This window comes from Hypanus sabinus, unplaced genomic scaffold (genome assembly GCF_030144855.1).
Source record: "Hypanus sabinus isolate sHypSab1 unplaced genomic scaffold, sHypSab1.hap1 scaffold_131, whole genome shotgun sequence".
Lineage (NCBI taxonomy): Eukaryota > Metazoa > Chordata > Chondrichthyes > Myliobatiformes > Dasyatidae > Hypanus > Hypanus sabinus.
In genome coordinates, this window is record NW_026779378.1 from 291573 (window position 1) to 311246 (window position 19674).

At 38.9% G+C, this 19674-nt stretch overlaps 1 protein-coding gene across 1 annotated transcript; it reads right to left on the reverse strand.

The window, feature by feature from the left end:
• Positions 1–3410: 3410 nt before the first annotated feature.
• Positions 3411–11811, reverse strand: LOC132386782 (zinc finger protein 214-like). The gene is made up of 2 exons (XM_059959119.1): positions 11776–11811; positions 3411–9115 (listed from the first exon to the last, which is right to left on the reverse strand). Exon 2 carries the CDS (start codon positions 8542–8544, stop codon positions 7873–7875), a length of 672 nt encoding a protein of 223 aa, XP_059815102.1. The 5' UTR covers positions 8545–9115; positions 11776–11811; the 3' UTR covers positions 3411–7872.
• Between the last annotated feature and the right edge of the window lie 7863 nt (positions 11812–19674).

Consider the following 19674-nt stretch of genomic DNA (forward strand, 5'->3'; position numbering starts at 1 on the left):
TGGCCGAGTGAATCCCTTCCCACACATTGAAGCCTGAATTATTCTTCTCCGTCGAGGCTACGTCGTAGGCTCTACGTAGCCGCGTACCCGACGTTGCACCCTAGGCTGTAGAGTATGCCGTAGCCTAACGTGCACATTCCTAAAACTGTAACTACGCGTCGCAGCGACGCAGACGACAAGAACTGTGAGTGGCCCACCTGGTAGCAGGCAATTCTCTTTTCCTTTTCAATCTTTTTATTAAGTTTCAAATTTAATAAGCATAGCAATAATATTAATAATATAAAGAGGTCGGAATTACATTAATAACGGTTAACATGTAAAAACACCAATTCCAAATGACAAATATAATTTAACCTCCCAATCTCACAGCAACTAACCATGAAAAAAATATTCTATACAGGGAAAACACCCTAAACTAGAAAAAAAAACTAATCTAAATAAAAAGAAATAGAGAAAGGTTGGGCTGTCAAATCACAATGGCTGAAATTATTATTTGTCATTAACTCCGCTCCTCTATACATGAACAAAACCTTATTACACAAGATTCGGAAAGGGTCAACTTACATCATATGAAATTATTGAATAAATGCTCTCCAAGTCTCTTCAAATTTAACCGAAGGATCCACGGTACCACTCGTATTTTTTTTTCTCCAAGGTTAGACATGCTACAGCTTGGGAAAACCTTTACAAGGTAGTTGGGGGATTGGAATCCTTCAAGTAAAATGGGTCTTCTGGCTATTAATGTAACAAATGCAATTAGACGACAAGCTGATGAGGATAGTTGACTAGAATCCATCACTGATAGTCCAAATATTGCAATAACAGGATGTGGCTGTAAATCAATACGCAGAACTACTGAGATAATATCAAATATATCTTTCCAATATTATTTTTAGAAGAGGACAAGAGCAGAACATACGTTTCAATGAAGCTACCTCGGAATTACATTGATCACAGACAGGATTTAATGGCAGTAAAAATGAGCTAACTTATCCTTGGACACATGTGCCCTTTGAACCATCTTAAATTGCATGAAGGCACGTCTGACACACACTGAAGAGGTATTTTCTAACTGAAGAATTTTCTCGCATTTCTGTACAGGTAAATGTATCCAAAGTTCTCTTTCCGACCCATTCTTAATTTTATCAGAAGTATCTAAGCGTATTCTCATAATTAAATCATAAATAAATGATAATAAACTCTTTTGATATGGATTTGAACTTTTTTTCCCCCGTAACTTCAATTTGAATTGATATCGGAACAGAAAGTAAAATAACATTCAAAAAGTTTCTAATCTGTAAATATCAGAAAAAGTGTGATCTAGGGAAATCATATTTATTAGAAAACTGTTCAAAAGACATAAAACAATCAGCCATAAATAAGTCACGAAAACATAATTTTCCCTTTGTTTTCCGTAAAAGAAAAGCTTGATCAATTTAAACGGTTGAAAGAAAAAAAAGATATAATAGAACTTGAGAGTATATATTTATTGTCCAAAAACTTTACAAAATTGAAACTATATTCCTATTTTACGTTTAATTATTGGATTTACCATTTGTTTATTCAATTTAGTAAGTGCAAAGTGGAGCAAAGCCTCTAAAATAGAAGCCAATGAAAACTCCTGTACAGACTCACGCTCGAGGTTCATCCATCCTGGACACCAAGTTTCATCCATCTCTTGTGTCCAAAACGTTAAATATCGAATATTAATTGCCCGATAATAAAATCTAGGATCCGCCTTCCTTTTTTGATTGCTGTAAATATTTCTTCATTAAGCAGGAATTCCTATTCTGCCGTATATATGAAGAAATTTTAGAATCAATAATATCAAAAAGAAAGATTTAGGGATAAAAATTGATATTGCATAAAATAGATACAGAAATTTTGGTAAAATAATCATGTCAATAGCATTAATGTAACCAATCAAGGATAAGGACAATGGGGACCATTTAGTAAACAATTGTTTAACATGATCAATTAAGGGTAAACATTAACTTTAAATAAATTGTTGCGATTCTTAGTAATTTTAACACCCAAATAAATAATCAGCAACCAATCTAAATGATGACTGTCTACTCATTGTGAATTGCATATTTAATGGATAAAGCACACTTTTATTCAGAATCAGTTTATAGGCAGAAAAACTACTAAACTGAGCAAGTCGTGTTATTCCTGCAGGAATGGATTTCTCTGGATTAGAAATATATAGTGTGTGGCAAAACAAAAACCCTAGGTTAAGTAAAAGGCAATTACAAAAATCTAAAAAAGATGGTGGTTTAGCTTTGCCTAACTTTAGATTTTATTATTGGGCGAATAATATTCGTAATCTAACGTATTGGAAATTGGATTTGGACTCATTATTGTGTCCGCAGTGGGTAAATTTGGAATGCAATGAAGTAAAGGGATATTCTTTATTCTCTGTTCTTGGTTCTTCTCTTCCTGCTGATTTAGTTAAATTTAATAAACAGATATCTAATCCTGTTATTAAACACACATTACGAATTTGGTTTCAATTTCGGAAATTCTTTACTTTGAAAAACTTAGTGCTTGATAGCCCTATTTTATTTATTTTTTTCTTTAAACCTTCCTTGACAGATCAAGCCTTTAGCATATGGAAAAGGAAAGGTATAAAATGTTTTCGTGACCTTTTTTTTTGAAGGTACTTTGATGTCTTTTGACCAACTTTCCAATAAATTTAAATTACCTAAATCTAATTTCTTCAGATATTTACAAATCAGAAATTTTTTACATAAAGTTTTACCATCTTTTCCCAACTCAACTTCAACGGATTTCTCAGATTTGATTTTTACCTTAAATCCTTGTCAGAAGGGATTAGTTGCTTTTATTTACAACATGATTATGAAGATACAACCAGAGATGTCAGATAGAATTAAACAACAATGGGAAAAAGAACTTCGATACAATATACCAACAGATAAATGGGAAACAATTTTACAAATGGTTAATTCTTCTTCTATATGTGCTAGACATGCTTTAATACAATTTAAAATTGTACATAGAGCTTATATGTCTAAAGATAAACTTGCTCGATTTTATTCTCATATTAACCCTCAATGTGATAGATGTCATTCAGAAGTGGCTTCACTGACCCATATGTTTTGGTCATGTCCTACTTTACATAATTATTGGAAGGACATATTCGTTACCATTTCCTCAATTTGGAACATTGATTTACAACCTAACTTTATTACTGCAATCTTTGGTATACCAAAAGAGGATGGTAATCAGTTTTCTCCTTCAATCAGACGAATGATTGCTTTTGTAACATTAATGGCCAGAAGGTCTATATTACAAAATTGGAAAGAAGTAAACCCTCCTACCACGTCTCAGTGGCTTTTTCAAACTATTTCTTATCTGAGTTTGGAAAAAATTAGGAGCATTATTTTTGACTCGTCAATTAAATTTGAAGAAACTTGGGGACCGTTCATCCGACATTTTCATGTGAATTAATTTGGCCTTTCCCAGACCTTCTCTTTGTTTATTCTTGTTCAGGTATGGAGTTCCGGAGTTCTTTGACACTATCATATACTTATAAACTGTTATTATTGCCCATGTTAGTTTTAGTTTAGTGTTTATATATTTTCTTTCACACATTTTTAGTTTTGTTTCTTTTCATATGTAATTATATAGACTTGATTGATTAATGTACTTTTTTGTTGTTGATGTTTAATAGGATATTATTATCCTATTATTAATGTAATCTTAAGTCTATTGTATTCATAACCTATTCATTATTATGTTGTTTTTTTATATTTATATGAAACTCAATAAAAAGATTGAAAAAGAAAAGAGAAATATATAGTGACAGTTCAACTGCATATTGCGATACTTTATGCGTCCCATTCCCATGAGTAACACCAAATAAGTTGGGTGAATCACGAATAGGGATGCCAAGGGCTGATAGTAAGAGGCTCAAAGGACAGCCTTGTCTAGTACCTTGGAAAAGCCTGAAGAAAGGGGATCTCTGATTATTAGTGAAACAGACGCCAAAAGTATATGATATATCAATTGGATCCAAAATATAAATTTTGGGCTAAAATTAGATTTATCAAATATAGTAAAAAAAAATCCCATTCAAGTGTATAAAACGCCTTCTCGTTTTCGAGCAAGATAACATTTTGGAGTCTTAGATAAAATAGTGTATACAATGTTCATTAATCTCCAAACATTAAAATGTGAATAATGATTTTTAATAAATCCTGTCTGATCCTCAGAGACAATTTTTTGGCAATACCTTCTTCAATCTAATTGCTAATATTTTAGAAAGGATTTTAGATTCCACATTCAACAAAGATCGAGGTCTGTATGATGCACATTCAGTGAGATCTTTATCATTTTTAGGAATTAAAGAAATAGATGCTTCATAAAAGGATTGTGGTAATTTACCTATAAATGAAGCATCTTTAAAATTTTTACCTAACCAGGAGAAAGTAAATCAGAAAAAGATTTGAAAAATTCAGCAGTATACCATCCAGACCAGGTGCTTTACCAGAATTCATTGACTAAATTGCTTACTTCCCCTTCAGTAATGGGTGTGACTAATACTAAACGTTCATTAACTGATAATTTCAGAATACTTAATTTCTTTTAAAATTCATGCATTATGGTAGAATCATCAGGAAATTCTAATTGTTATAAAATTCTTGAAAAGATTTGTTAACTTCACCATGGTCAACCATCAAAATACCTTCCCGTTTGCAAACCCTATTAATCTGAAGTTTTGCCAAATCACTTTTAATTGGTCACCCAATAATTTTCCTGATTTATTACCATATTTATAAAATCGACTCTTAGTTTTAAGTAACTGATCTTCAATCGGGGATGCTAATAACAAATGATGTTGCATCTGAAGTTCAATTCTCTCTTTATAAAGATTTAAAATGGGAGCAAAAGAATATTTTCTATCAATTTCTTTAATATTATTAACCAATGTACATATTTCATTAAGAATTTGTTTTTTCAAACCAGCAGAGTATGAGATAATTTGCCCTCAGATATATGTTTTAAAGGTATTGCATAATATCCCACTGAAAATTTCTTCCATTGAGTTAGTGGAAAAGAAAAAAGGCGATCTGTTCTTTAATGAAATTAACAAAACTTATGCCCTGAAGTAAAATAGAGTTGAACCACCATTCATCATAGGATTCAGACAACAATTAAAATCTCCACCCAATATTACCACATATTCATTTAAATTGAGAAAAAATACAAAAACGTGCTTAAAGAATTCAGGATAGTCAGTATTCAGTGCATAAATATTAACCAAAACTAATTTATCTTTATAAAGTTAACCAGTGTCTAATAGAGATCTACAATATGGGTCTGAAATTGTATCATAGTGAAGAAATGAGTTTCAGGAGTCTAGAAAAAAGAAACACCTTTCACCTTAGTCAATGAGTGAAACTGTTGGCCTTTCCAAAACCTAAAGAAGTACTGATTATCCTTCTTCCTCACACGAGCCTCCTACACAAACATAATCTGAGCATTCAGTCTATGAAAAACTCTAAAAATCTTCTTGCATTTAATTGGATGATTCAAACCATTTTTATTCCATGAAACAAAATTAATAATTCCAAAATAATTAATGACATCAATTGTCCTTAAATAAACAATGTAGTATGTAAACTGTTAATCATATTGCATAGGAAACTCATGAATCAAGAAGAGGGAAAGTTTAAAGAGGAACCAGAAGATATGACAACAGAGACATTTTTGTAGATTCAATTCAGCCCAAAAGAAAAATACTAGACTAATAGCCCTATCCCCCACCCACAAAGACCAAAAACCTGGCCAATAGAGAGCCAGAGAACTATCTAAGAACCTCTCTACCCCCATCTCCCACGAGGAAAAATCTCCAAATTACAAAAAAATAAACAAACCATCCATAGTCAAAAAATTATGAGGAATGTCAAACACATTTCAGAGAAAACAGCCTATTGCAGACCATTTTAAATGACAAGGTCTTTAAAAATGACACAAAATACAATCTTAATAATACTTCAAGAAAAAAAAATCAGCAAATCAGAGTCTTAATAATTTTCAAAAGCAAACAATTAAAAATAAAAAAGTAAAACAATGAATGTAAAAGAAAGGAACTTTAACTTGGAAACATAATAAACATCCGTACATCAGAACACAGTACGACTGTAATCAACCCAAGGGCAAAGTTCTAAATTGTCCAAATTTATTAACTAATAAATTTGGTTATTAACTAATAAACCAGATATACACAGACATAAAGGAATGGTAAATTTTATAGACATCCAAACACAAATATTGATCTTCAAAATATTAGACATCTGCATTCAAGCTTAGATCTTCGAGAAATTGTTTTGCTTCATCCATGGATTTAAACCATTTAAATGATCTATGAGGCAGAACAACCCTTAGGTGAAAGCCAGATGAAGAATCCTCTGATATAATTCTGACATCACCATTTTAAAACGCGATCTTTCTTGCATAACCTCAGGACAACAATCTTCAACAAAATGAAACTTAAGATGCTGATGCTCAGTAACTCCTTTCTGACGAGCAAGCGGAATGAAGAGCTCCTTAGTATTCACATTGTGACATCGTAGAATTACATGACGCGGTTTTAACCCTTTCGACGGTTTTGGTTTCAGCGCCCGATGTGTGCGGTCGAGCGCAGGAAGAGAAGAAAGAACCTCCAAGCCAAAGACCTCCATTAAGAATTGAGAAAAAAACTGAGTAAGATCCCGGCTCTCAACATCCTCACTGAGTCTATTATTCGCAAATTCAGTCTGTGGCTTCGACTCTCCAAATCAGTAAACCTGACTTTATTCTGCTCCAATGTATGTGTGGTCGAAGTTCGTTTCTTTTCCAAAGAATTCAATTTGTGATCTCTCTGTTTTCCAGCTTATAAGGCACTGAAATTTGTCACTGCTGTTTTTCATTCTTCTTTTCAAGTGTTGCCAATCCACCTTAGCTCTCCTTTAACCATACTTCCAAGGTAGTAAACCTTTTATCAAGTTTTTCATCCAAAAGATTCGAGATAGCCTGTAAAGTAAGTTGAAACTCTTTAGGCTGTTCAAAGACATCTTCTTTCTTCCCATTTCCATTGCCAGTTTCCTCGCCTTCAGCTAATGCCTTTCTTCTCTATAAGCCATTTCAGTCGATTAAAATTCAAATTCAAACATATAAAAGTGTTATAAACACTTTGATAAAGATATTAAAGGGGTGGTAAGTAAATTTAAAATGAGCGGAGCAAGGCCCGAAAGCTACCGACTCCATGTAACGCCTCCAAGAGAGTCTTTTACCTAATGAGGCCTAACGTGCACATTCCCAAAAATGTAGCTATGCGTCGTGGTGACACAGACCGCAAGAACTGTGAATGGTTCACTTGGCAGCAGCCAGTTTCCTCCTATGAATTTCCAGTTGCTTCGAAGTTGGAAAGTGGACCAAGTCGAGGAAAGGTTAAGTGATGTAGTCAGATAATATGTACATTTGCATGACTCTTCAACGGCAGAGAATAAACACTTGAAAATGGCATCAACTTCGTGCAAAGAAATTTTCACAAACATCGGTTTGGACATTGTGGACTGCACAACGTAATGTAAAAACTTCTCTTTCCTGCGCTGCAGTAATTTCAATAAAAGTAACTCTTGTTCAACATCGATTAGCTCGAACTCCAACAAGATGTAGTCAGCAGTCGCCATCGTTCCCAACTCAGCACGAGTCAATGCAACACAGTACCATAGAACCCCAACGCCAACTAGCATTTTGGCCGAGTGACACAGGCACAAGAACACACAAGTAGCGTCTATGCAGAGGTAAAATTCAGGCTTCAGACGGTGAATGGCTTCTCCCCAGTGTGAACTCACCGATGTACCTTCAGATTAGATGACTGACTGAATCCTTCCCGCAGACTGAGCAGGAGAATGGCCTCTCCCCAGTGTGAACTGACTGGTGTGCTTGTAGTTGGGATGACCCAGTGAATCCCTTCCCACAGTCTGAGCAGGTGAATGGCCTCTCTCCAGTGTGAACTGACTGGTGTGCTTGTAGTTGGGGTGACCCAGTGAATCCCTTCCCACACTCTGAGCAGGTGAATGGCCTCTCTCTGGTGTGAACTAGCTGATGTGCCTTCAGATGACATGACTGAGTGAATCCCTTCCCACATTCTGAGCAGATGAATGGCCGTTCCCCAGTGTGAACTCTCCGATGTACCTTCAGTTCAGATGATGTGATGAATCCCTTCCCACAGTCTAAGCAGGTGAATGGCCTCTCTCCAGTGTGAACTCTCTGATGTAGCTTCAGTTTAGATGAGCAAGTGAATCCCTTCCCACAGTCCGAACAGGTGAACGGCTGCTCCCCGGTGTGAACTCGCTGGTGAGCCATTAGGGTGTATGACTGAGTGAATCCCTCCCCACAGTCTGAGCAGGTGAATGGTCTCTCTCCAGTGTGAACTCTCTGATGCACCTTCAGTTGGTATGACCAAGTGAATCCCTTCCCACAGTCTGAGCAGGTGAACCGCCACTGCCCGGTGTGAACTCGTTGGTGAGCCATTTGGGTGGATGACCAAGTGAATCCCTTCCGACAGTCTGAGCAGGTGAATGGCCGCTCCCCGGAGTGAATTTGCTAGTGAACCATTAGGTCAGATGACCGAGTGAATCCTTCCCCAAATTCCTCAGATGACCAGCCTCTGCCCAGTGTGAACTGACTGGTGTGTCCACAGGTGGGATGACTGACTGAATCCCTTCTCACACACAGAATAGGTGAATGGCCTTGTCCCAGTGTGAACTTGGTGATGTCCCTTCAGATGAAATGACCATCTGTATCCATTCCCACTGTCTGAGCAGATGAATGGGTTCCTCACCTGTTTAAAATGATCGGTGTGCCAGTCGTTCAGATGACCGAGTGAATCCCTCCCCACAGTCTGAGCAGGAAGGATGATCAAGTGAATCCCTCCCCACAGCCTGAGCAGGAAGGATGATCGAGTGAATCCCTCCCCACAGCCTGAGCAGGAAGGATGATCGGCTGAATCCCTTGCACCACTTCTTAAATATCTGGACAGAGACAGCAAAACTGCTGTGTTGTGTTCGAGATTCCCGCAGGCAAATTCCTTGCCATTTTTAACCTGTAAAAAGATTTACAAAATCCATCAATGGGTTTAAGACAACATTTCAAATGAGATCACTTGAGTTGTGCAGGTGTGATCTGACATCACACTGCTACAGTGAGGTTTAACCCAAATAGGAGAGAGAAATCATCTCCTGACTGGGCACAGTGCTGGTATCTGGAATGACCATCAAACTCTCTGATGCTCTTCCTGTCTCTGGAAGAATGGGGCATTTCTGCCATCTCCAATCTGTGACCTGGCTCAGTTTGACTCTCTGCATTGATATTATTCTCTGTTCCCACTGAGCTGCATGGGTTCCTGGCCCCACAGTAACTAAAACAATCTCATACAAATATCTGGCAGTGCATTCCATGCACCTACAACTCTCTGTGTAAAAAACTTACCCCTGACATCCCCTCGGTATCTATTTCCAAGCTCCTTAAAACTCTGCTCCCTCGTGTTAGACATTTCAGCCCTGGAAAAACAAACCTCTGGCTGTGCACACGATCTATGTCCCTCATCATCCTGTACACCTAGAAAAGACTCTAAACGTAAACAAGGAAATTACACATTGCTTTGAGGATTTGTTAGAAGTATAGAATATCAAGAGAGTATAGATAGGGTAAATGCAAGCAGCTTTTTCCACTGAGGGTGGGTGGGATGACAACCAGAGGTCATGGGTCAGTGGGGAGGGTGAAAATTTAATGGAAACATTTGGAAAAGCTGTTTACTGAAATGATCGTGAGAGTGTGGAATGAGATGCCAGCACAAGTGGTGAATATGAGCACAGTTTCACCATTTAAAAGAAGTTTGGATGGGAGCCTGGATAGCAGGGGTATGGAGGTGTGTAAAAAGAGCCCAAAGAATATCGGGGACCAAATTCACCACAACCACAAACTGTTCCTGCTGCTGCTACCATCCAGGAAATGGTAAACCAGCAAAAGGAACAACAAGCTCTGGGACATCATCTTCCACCAGGCCATCAGACTGATTAATTGATTTCTATGTTTTCTTGACTGTCCTAAATATAAACTAATTATTATAAATCAATTTAAATTACACATTGCATATTTAGATGGTAACATAACGTAAATATTTCTACACATCTATATGAAGGATGTACATAATAAAGTCAATTCAATTCACCATCTCCACTATCTGTTCTGTCATTTTAGCTCCCATTCCCCCTACAACTTACTTTAACCATATCAGCACCCCCCACTACCTCTTGTAAGCCTTACCACTAAGTTATTAGTCGTTACTTGTTCTGTTCCCCTAACTAACAAATCCACTTATCAGCCCTTTGAATTTCCTCCCCCCCCAACAGTTTCTAAAGTGTTCCACCCGTTGTTATAGGGCATGGTCACTAGAGCACTCTCAATGGCTATTTAACCTCATTCCCCTTCCTGACTCTCAACCAGTTTCCTATGTCCTGCACCTTGGGTGTAATTCACTTCTCTTCATGTCATATCTATCACCCCCTTCCAACTGTTGGATGATCTGGAATTCACCCATTTCAAGATCCAACACCTTAAAGTGCAGGGTTACAAGCTGCAGCTGGATGCACATCTAGTAGGTGAGGGCATCAGGGACACTGGAGGTCTCCCCTCCTTCCCTCCAATATCCCCTATAATTTGTAATATCCAGTGTGCAGATAAATCTTGTACTGTGCATTTTTTTACCCTGTGACAAGATGTGCACAGTGAATTTTATATAGAGAGGTATTCATTTTCACAGCTGGTAAATCACTGTCAATAGGAACTTTGATCTCCTCTGGGTTTGATCCAGTTCATCTGCACTCTCACACAACCTATGTAGCAGGCCTGTAACGGGTAATGAAGGATTTTCTCACCAAAGCTTTTGCACGTTGTCCATATGTGGTTTGCTTGCTAAATTACACTTTAAAAAGTCAGATTTCCAAATATCACTCCACTTCTTCCCACTTACAAATTCTTCAGCAACTTTTGTATCACCACAATGCAACAGGTATCACCAGTTTCTGTATTCTACATATATATTCCCCCTGAACCCTCCCCCAGGTGACTGACGGTGGTGAACTCAGTGATGGCAATGCCAATGTATATGAAGGGAAGGGCAGTCGTCTGTCTCACTGGAGTCTGGCACATTTGTGATGTGAAAGTTACTTGTTGCCCAGGCCAAAAGAGTTTGATATCATTATGTACCCAGAGAGAATGGGACAAAACATGCTCTCACCGGTAGAAAAGTCCAGAACAAGAGGAGGTAGAGAAAGCAACAAACACAAAATGCTGGAGGAACTCAGCAGGCCAGGCAGCATCTACGGAAAAGAGTACTAATGCTGAATTCCGCCGACATTGCGTGTGTGTTGCTTGGATTTCCAGCATCTGCAGTTTTTCCTCTTGTGATTGGAGGCAGAACAAAGGTGATTTTCTCAACTGCGGATGTAAAAGATTTTGTTCCCTTTCTCCGAGTTCCTAATCCTTGCATTTAGATGGCTGGAGCTCAGCTCTGTCTGAGAGATCCATCGGTTCCCATTCCCTCATCAGCCGGAAGCTCCCCGGGACCGGTGTACGGATCGTGGGGCTGAGGGAGATGGAAGAGAGCAGGACTGTCCCAGGATTGCGGGTCATGGTGTTGGAATTTCTCAGGAATTACCCGAAATCGGTGTTTAAGACAAAAAGTCAGAGGACCGCTCTTACCTGCTCTGATGTTTCCAAGGCCTTCTGTGTACTGCGCGCATGCGTAAAACTTGGAGACGTCACTGCGCTGACGCCTGCGCATTTCATCAGTGTTTCAACGCGGGTCAATTTTTTTTCGCGCAGGCCCTTATGGGTAATGAGGGTGCCATTAAAAATTTCTGCAAGCAGCGGTTCAATGTCCACACCTCATTTTTTTTCTTGTATGTATAGAAAAATCTGCAGCTATTTTAACGCAGAAAGTGGTTTCCAGAAACAATATACTCAATATCAACGTGTATCCCATAACAGCGACGGTGGTAGATTCGGATACAATAGGGGCTTTTAAGAGACTCTTAGATAGGTACATGGAGCTTAGGAAAATAGCTGGCTATGCGGTAGGGTAATTCTAATCAGTTTCTACAGTAAGATACATGGCTGGCACAACAGCGTCTGCAATGTGTTGTGGATTTATATATTTCCATGAAATTCAAGAGAAATCTCCTATCCCACAGAGTGGTGATTAGTTACAACCTGTAATCTCCGGGAAAGCGAGAGGGGAACGGCAGGGGTAGATGTACTGAAATGGAACAGAAAAATGGGCAGCGACCAGGTCGGCCGAGTTGCCTCTCTAGTATATATTGTGAATACCTGAGACACGGGATCTGATACAGAACTGATTTATCTTTCACAGCTCCACAATATTAAACATCAGTCTAGTTTAAGGCTAACATCAGCAGAACAGACTCCTCCAATGCTCAGTTACCAGGATTCAGTCCTGGGTGCGATGATCAACCGCAAGAACTGCAGAATATGACAGTATCAGTCCCTCAAGAACCTGCAGCTGTCTTCAATCACCGTGATGTTGAAACATTTAACATAGAGCTGATTTGAACTTCCTCCCTGATGTGAAGTTGCTGGTGTTGCAGCATCTGGGATGATTGAGTAAAACTCTTTGCTCACTCCGGACAGAAATGTGGCCTCTATTTATTGTGAACTCACCGGAGCATCACAAGGTGGGTTAACTGAATGAGTCTCTTCACACACATGGAGCAGGTGAACGGCCGCTTCCCAGAGCGAAGCTGTTGGTGTATCTGCGTTGCCCGACTGAATCCCTTCCAAAATGAGAGCGAGTGAATGACGTCACACTGCTATTAACGTCATGGCGATGTATCCAGTCAGATCACGGACATGGGCACGTGTTCGGGCTCTCCTTGTAGCGAGTTAGGCGCTGTCTTCTCCCGCATCTCCGCCTCCACATTCAAGAATCGGCGGCATTCAAGCGCTGGTGAACTGACAGATATAGCGGAAATAACGAGCTGTTGTGGTTGTGATTCCTATACACAAATCCTTTGACTTTTCTACACTGTTAAAAGTTTACAAAGCATATCAGTGGGCGAAGGACAAAATTTCAACTCAGATAATTTTAGTCTCCATGGTGCCTTCTGATATAAAAAAAAAGCACTGTCACAACTCTAAACAATTTGGACGAACAAGATTTCACCTTCTAACTGGCCACAGTTCCGGCATCAGGCACAACATCAAACTCTCTGCTTCCCGCTCTGTATCAAAATGGATCATTCCTCCCCTTCATCAGTCTGTGACTTGGCTCAGTTTGTCTGTCTCCTTCGCATTCTGAGCATGCTCGGGATTGCTGCCTGCGCCACGTGCTATCGATGAAAGAATAGCATGATCAGGCGTATTCATATGTGGGTGAGAGACTTGAGTAGGGGGTAGGGCTTCAGGTTTGGGGAATGGGCAAAGAAGTGGCAAATGAAATACAAAGTTGTAAAGTGTATGGTCTTACACTTTGGGGGAAGAAAGAAGAGGGCAGACTATTGTTTAGATGGAGAGATAATTCAAAATGCAGAGATGCAATTGGACTTGGGAGTCCTTGTGCGGGATACCCTAAAGGTTAACTTCCAGGATGGGTCTGTGGTGAAGAAGGCAAATGCAATGTTGGCTTTAATTTCTAGAGGTATAGAATAAAAAGAGCAGGGATGCCATGGTGACGCTCGATATGGCACTCCTGAGGTCACACAGACTATTGTGTTCAGTTTTGTGATAATTATTTTAGAAATGATATACTGACGTTGGAGAGGGTTCAGAGAAGATTCACGAGAATGATTCCAGGAATGAAAGGGTTACCATAAGAGGAACGTCTGGCCGCTCTTGGGCTGTATTCCCTCGAGTTCAGGAGAATAATGGGGATCTCATAGAAACATTCTGAATGTTAAAAGGCCTGAACAGATTAGATATGTTAAAGTTAATTTCCCATGATAGGGGATACTAGGACAAGAGGGCATGACTTCAGAATTGAAGGACGTCCATTTCGAACAGAGATGGGAGAAATTACTTTAGTCAGTGGGTGGTAAATCGGTGGAACTTGTTGCTATGAGCGGCTGTGGAGGCCAAGTCACTGGGTGCATTTAAGGCAGGGATAGGTAGGTTCTTGATTAGCCAGTGCATCAAAGGGTATGGGGTGAAGGCAGGGAAGTGGGGATGACTGGAAGAATTGGATCAGCCCATGACTGAATGGCGGAGCAGACTCGATGGGCCGAATGGTCTACTTCTGCACCAATATTTTATGGTCTTATGGTCTATTCCACTGTTTCGACCTGCCAAAGTGCAGCCATTATTTCTGGGTATATGACCCATTCATATGAGAATTTAGCCTTTTCTATTTCTCTCAGCTTCTCATAAATGTGTACAGTTTAGTTAAGCTTCACTCCACAATTTCCAAAGCAACAACCAGGTCAGTCAAATTGTTTCACACAATTAAAATAGTTCATTACACTTTTAAAAAATATATATTTTTGCACTATTTATATAATTTAACTATTTAATATGTATACTCTTAAACCACAATTGTTAAAATCTATGGTTATGAATTAGGTTCTACTGCTGCCGCAGGGACAATGAATTTCATGACTTATGCCGGTGCTGTTAAACCTGATTCTGATATGGGAGACCCACCACCAGTCACCTGATCCCAGTTACCGCAGATCGTAATGTGAGATTGAAGCCCTTTCCATTTATTTGCATTCCACAGAAATGACAACAGTTCAGTTTCCTTCTGAGGTTCCAGAGCAGACGCTCAGTCCGTGTAATATTTCCACACAATTAAAATGGGGAATTTGTTTATTCTTATCATGTCCCGAGATACAGTGAAAATCTTGCCTGACGTACCACCCACACAGATCGATACGTTACAACAGTACATTGAGCTGATATACGACAGAACAATCACTGTAACAAAGCATTCCGTCTGCAGAGAAAGTGCCGTGCAGATAGACATATGGTGCCGGGTCACGTCGAGTTACATTGTGAGGCCGAGTCCATTTTATCATTCATTTGGCTTATTGACACAGACAGGAAGCCGACCTTGAGCCGGGTGGTTCGCGCTTTAAGGCTTTTGTATCTCTTCCCCCATGGGAGAGCGGGTTTGCAGCTAGAATGTCCAGGTTGTGAGGATCTTTGAGTATGTGGCCTGCTTTTCCCAGGCAGGGGAAGTGTAGGAAGAGTCCATGGAGGGGAGGCATGTTTCTCTGATGTTCTCTGCAGTTCCTTGCAGTCATGGGCAGAGCAGTAGCCATACGAAGGCGTGAAATATCGACAAGAAACTCAGAGACCTCGGCCTTTAGCCTGCCTTGTGCAGCTGGATCCTGGACTTCCTGTCAGATCGCCTGCAGGTGGTAAGAGTGGGCTCCCCCACCTCTGTCTCTCTGAACCTCAGCACACATACCCCACAGGGTTGTCTCTTTGCCCCATCCTTTACTCTCTGTATTCCCATGACGTGTCGCCACCCACAGTTCCAATCTGCTAATTAAATTCGCTGACGACACCACATTGATTGCCCTAATTTCAAACAATAACGAGGCAGCCTACAAAAAAGAAATCATCACCGGGACACAGTGGTGTCAAGAAAACAACCTCTCCCTAATTGTGACAAAAACAAAGGAGCTGGTTGTGGATTACAAGAGGAATGGAGACAGGGACCAAATTCAACATTTCCAAGTCTGGTATTGACATAAAATGCACATTTTAATGTTGATCATGACACAATGTATATTATGTATCGTTAATGACAGAAAACATATTTATAGATTGTTACTGACAGAGAATCGGATAATTTATGCTCCGTGTGTTATCTGAATGTACTTGCCTGTGATGCTGCCACAAGTCAGTGTTTCTCTGTACCTGTACCTTCCCGTACTTGTGCACTTGGCAATAAATTCAACAGGACCTGAGAAATCTCAGTGAGATTTGATTAGTGATGATCATCTTGGCAGCTCGGTAGGTCGAATGTATCCGACAGTCCACTGTTAAATGCAAAACCCTGAACAGTGTTGATGATCAGATCTTAGACTCCAAGTTCATCGCTCCCTGAAAGAGTCTGCACAGATTGATCGGGTCGTTAACAAGGCAAATTGCATGGTTGTCCTTATTAGTTGAAGCACTGAGTTCAAAAGTCTGGAAGTTGTGCTGTGGCTGTTACGAGCCTGCGGTCGTACTGTGACTGTTTCTTTAAGAGCGCCGGCGTGAGGAGGCGGGACTATGACGTCAGTCACAGGCTGACAGCGCTGACTGTGGACTGAACCATAAGAGAGAGAGAGCGATCTGCAGCCAGGCAGTCAGCCAGTCAGCCAGTCTAAAGAGAGAGAGAGAGAGAGAGAGAGAGAGAGAGAGACTGGAAAAGCTGATCGCTTCAGTTTGTCGCAGCTGAGGCTTGGAACTCTCCTATGCCCACAAGAGTGGGTTGATCACAACGGAACCACAACGAATGTGTGTGGCTGTCACTTCGTATAATCCATAGGAGTAGGTTTTGGAATATCTTGTGTTAACCCTTGCCTGGGTATGTTGTGTGGTAACCCCTGGTAGAAGGTGTTTCTCACTTTCTCGTGGAACTGGACAATGATGTCCATTAAGCCCTTTTTTAGTTATTCCTGTATTGGAGCCTTTAGCTATAACACGACGTGAAGCTAAAAATATTCGTGGTATCTCTATGAATGGAATGTAGATGATCTTTTGGTTTTTATTTCAAGTCTTGAGGAATCAATTCCTAATCTTTTGGAAGCACTTAAAGATTTTGGTACATTTTCAGGATATAAACTTTACTTGAATAAAAGCGAATTGTTTTCATTAAATGTCCATGTTAGTAGTTATGATGATATTCCTTTTAGAATTGTTAATACATTTAGATATCTCGCTATTATAATTACTAAAAAATATAAAGATCTTTATAAAACGAATGTAGTTCCTTTAATGGACTCCATGAAGCAACTATTTTCTAGATGGAATCCACTTACTTTTTCTTTAATAGGTCGTATTCATGCTGTGAAGGTGATGATTTTACCTAGATTTTTATATATGTTCGAAAATATACATATCTTTTTAACTAAAAATATTCGATCAAATTGACTCTCTTATTTCTTCCTTTATTTGGAACAATAAGAGACCAAGAATTAATAAGTATCATTTACACAAAGCTAAAAAAGATGGTGGACTTGCACTTCCTATTTTAAGACTATGAATTTAATTGGTCTGTGAATATTAGACAATTATGTTTTTGGTTCTATTGGCTTGGTAAGAACCAAAAATCATTATGGGTTGATTTGGAATTAAAAGCTGTTAAACAATTTTATTTAACTTCAATTTTACGAGCTCCATTACATATACAGCTCTCTAAAATTCCAGATTTAAATCTTTACCCGGTTATTAAACAATCCCTACGGATTTGTGTTCAATTTTGTGTTTTTAAAATTTTGAACAATTTAAGTTGTCTAGTTTTGTATATCGAAACTTTTCATTTAAACCTTCAACAACTGACGCCATTTATAAAAATAAAGGGATCCATTCTTTTACAGATTTATTTTGTAATTGTCGATTGATATCCTTTGAAGAGCTTTTTAACAAATTTTCTCTCGCTCATACACATTTTCAGCAATATGTTCAGTTTGGGCATTTTTAGCAGCAATATTTACCTAAGTTTCCATATTTACAAGAATCTGATTTGTTGGATACCATGTTGAAATTGAATCCCTTAGGGAAAGGATCAATGAGCAGAATTTATAATTTATTTTTGTTACATAAAGAGAACCTATCACTAAAGATTAAACAAGATTGGGAGAGAGAACTTAATATGGCCTTTGATAATGAAGATTGGCTTCGAGTTTTGAAAAACGTAAATTCTTCTTCTGTATGTGCCCACCATCGTTTAATTCAATTTAAAATTGTTCACGGTTATTATTTAACAAAGGAGAGACTATCTAAAATATTTCCTAGTATAGACAAATGCTGTGATAGATGTAAAATGAAGTAACTGCTTTGTCACATATGTTCTTGTCATGTTCTTCATTAAAATCGTTTTGGAAATCTTTATTTTCTACATTTTCTAAAGCTCTGAAAATTAATTTACAACCTAATAGATTGACTGTTCTATTTGGAATAGTTCCGCATCATATTCAGGGTATTTCATCTTCAGATCAACATGTTCAGATCAACATGTAATTGCATTTGTTACACTACTGACAAGAAGGGCTATTTTATTAAAATACAAAGATATTTCTTCCCCTACATTAATTGAATGGTTTTCTCAAGGAATGTTTAGTCTTAGTTTGGAAAAACATAGAAGTAGAATTATTGATCCTCGATTCGATTTTGAGAGAAGATGGGGTTCTTTTGTAAAATATTATCGTTTAATTTGAATTACTCTATATGGTTTCCTTCCATTTTTTATATAAATACGAAATGACGGTTGATGTTTCTTATTTTCATACTTAGATGATGGCCGAATGTGTGTTTCTTATGTAGTTAGTGTTTTTTTTTCCTAGTTAGATGAGGTTCCTTTAGTTCCACGTACATATATAATTTCCCATTTTATATTTTACGATCAGTTTTTTTCAGCTTTATTAATTGCATACATATTAATCTATTGAAGTTTTGTATCATTTTATAGCTGTAGAAGATTCAATACCAATCAAAAAGATTCTAAAAATTTGAAAAAAATGAAAACGGCGAAACAATAACTATAACAAAACATTAGGCTGCAGAGAAAGTGCAGTGCAGATAGCCATATGGCGCAGGGTCACGTCGAGTTACATTGTGAGGCCAAGTCCATTTCATCGATCATTTGGCTTATAACCACAGACAGGAAGCCGTCCTTGAGCCGGGTGGTTCGCGCTTTAAGGCTTTTGTACCTCTTCCCCGTTGGGGGAGCGGGTTTGCAGGAAGAATATCCAGGTTGTGAGGGTCTTTGAATACATGGTCTGCTTTTCCGAGGGAGGGGAATGTAGGAAGAGTCCACGGAGTGGAGGCTTGTTTCTCTGATGTTCTCTGCAGTTCCTTGCAGTCATGGGCAGAGCAGTAGCCAGACGAAGGAGTGAAGTATCGACAAGAAGCTCAGAGACCTCGGCCTTCACCCTGCCTTGTGTCGCTGGATCCTGGACTTCCTGTCAGATCGCCGGCAGGTGGTAAGAATGGGCTCCATCTCCTCTGTCTCTCTGACCCTCAGCACACATACCCCACAGGGTTGTCTCTTTGCCCCATCCTTTACTCTCTGTATTCCCATGACGTGTCGCCACCCACAGCTCCAATCTGATAATTAAATTTGCTGACAACAGTACATTGATTGGCCTAATCTCAAATAATAACTTTAAAACAAATGCATTCTGACAAGGCTCGGTCCAAACAAACTTTTCACCCATCTTCAGGAGATTAGTCAGAGGAAGAGCGATAGCAGCAAAGTTCTTACAGAACTAACGGTAACATCCATCCATTCCCAGAAACCTTCTCAGAGCCTTCTTAGCAGTCAGAATAGGAACCTGAGAAATTGCCTGAACTTTTGCTGAAACAGGAGCCAACTTGCTTTGACCTACAACATAGCCAAGACAGGGCACAGTGTCATGGCCAAATTCACTCTTA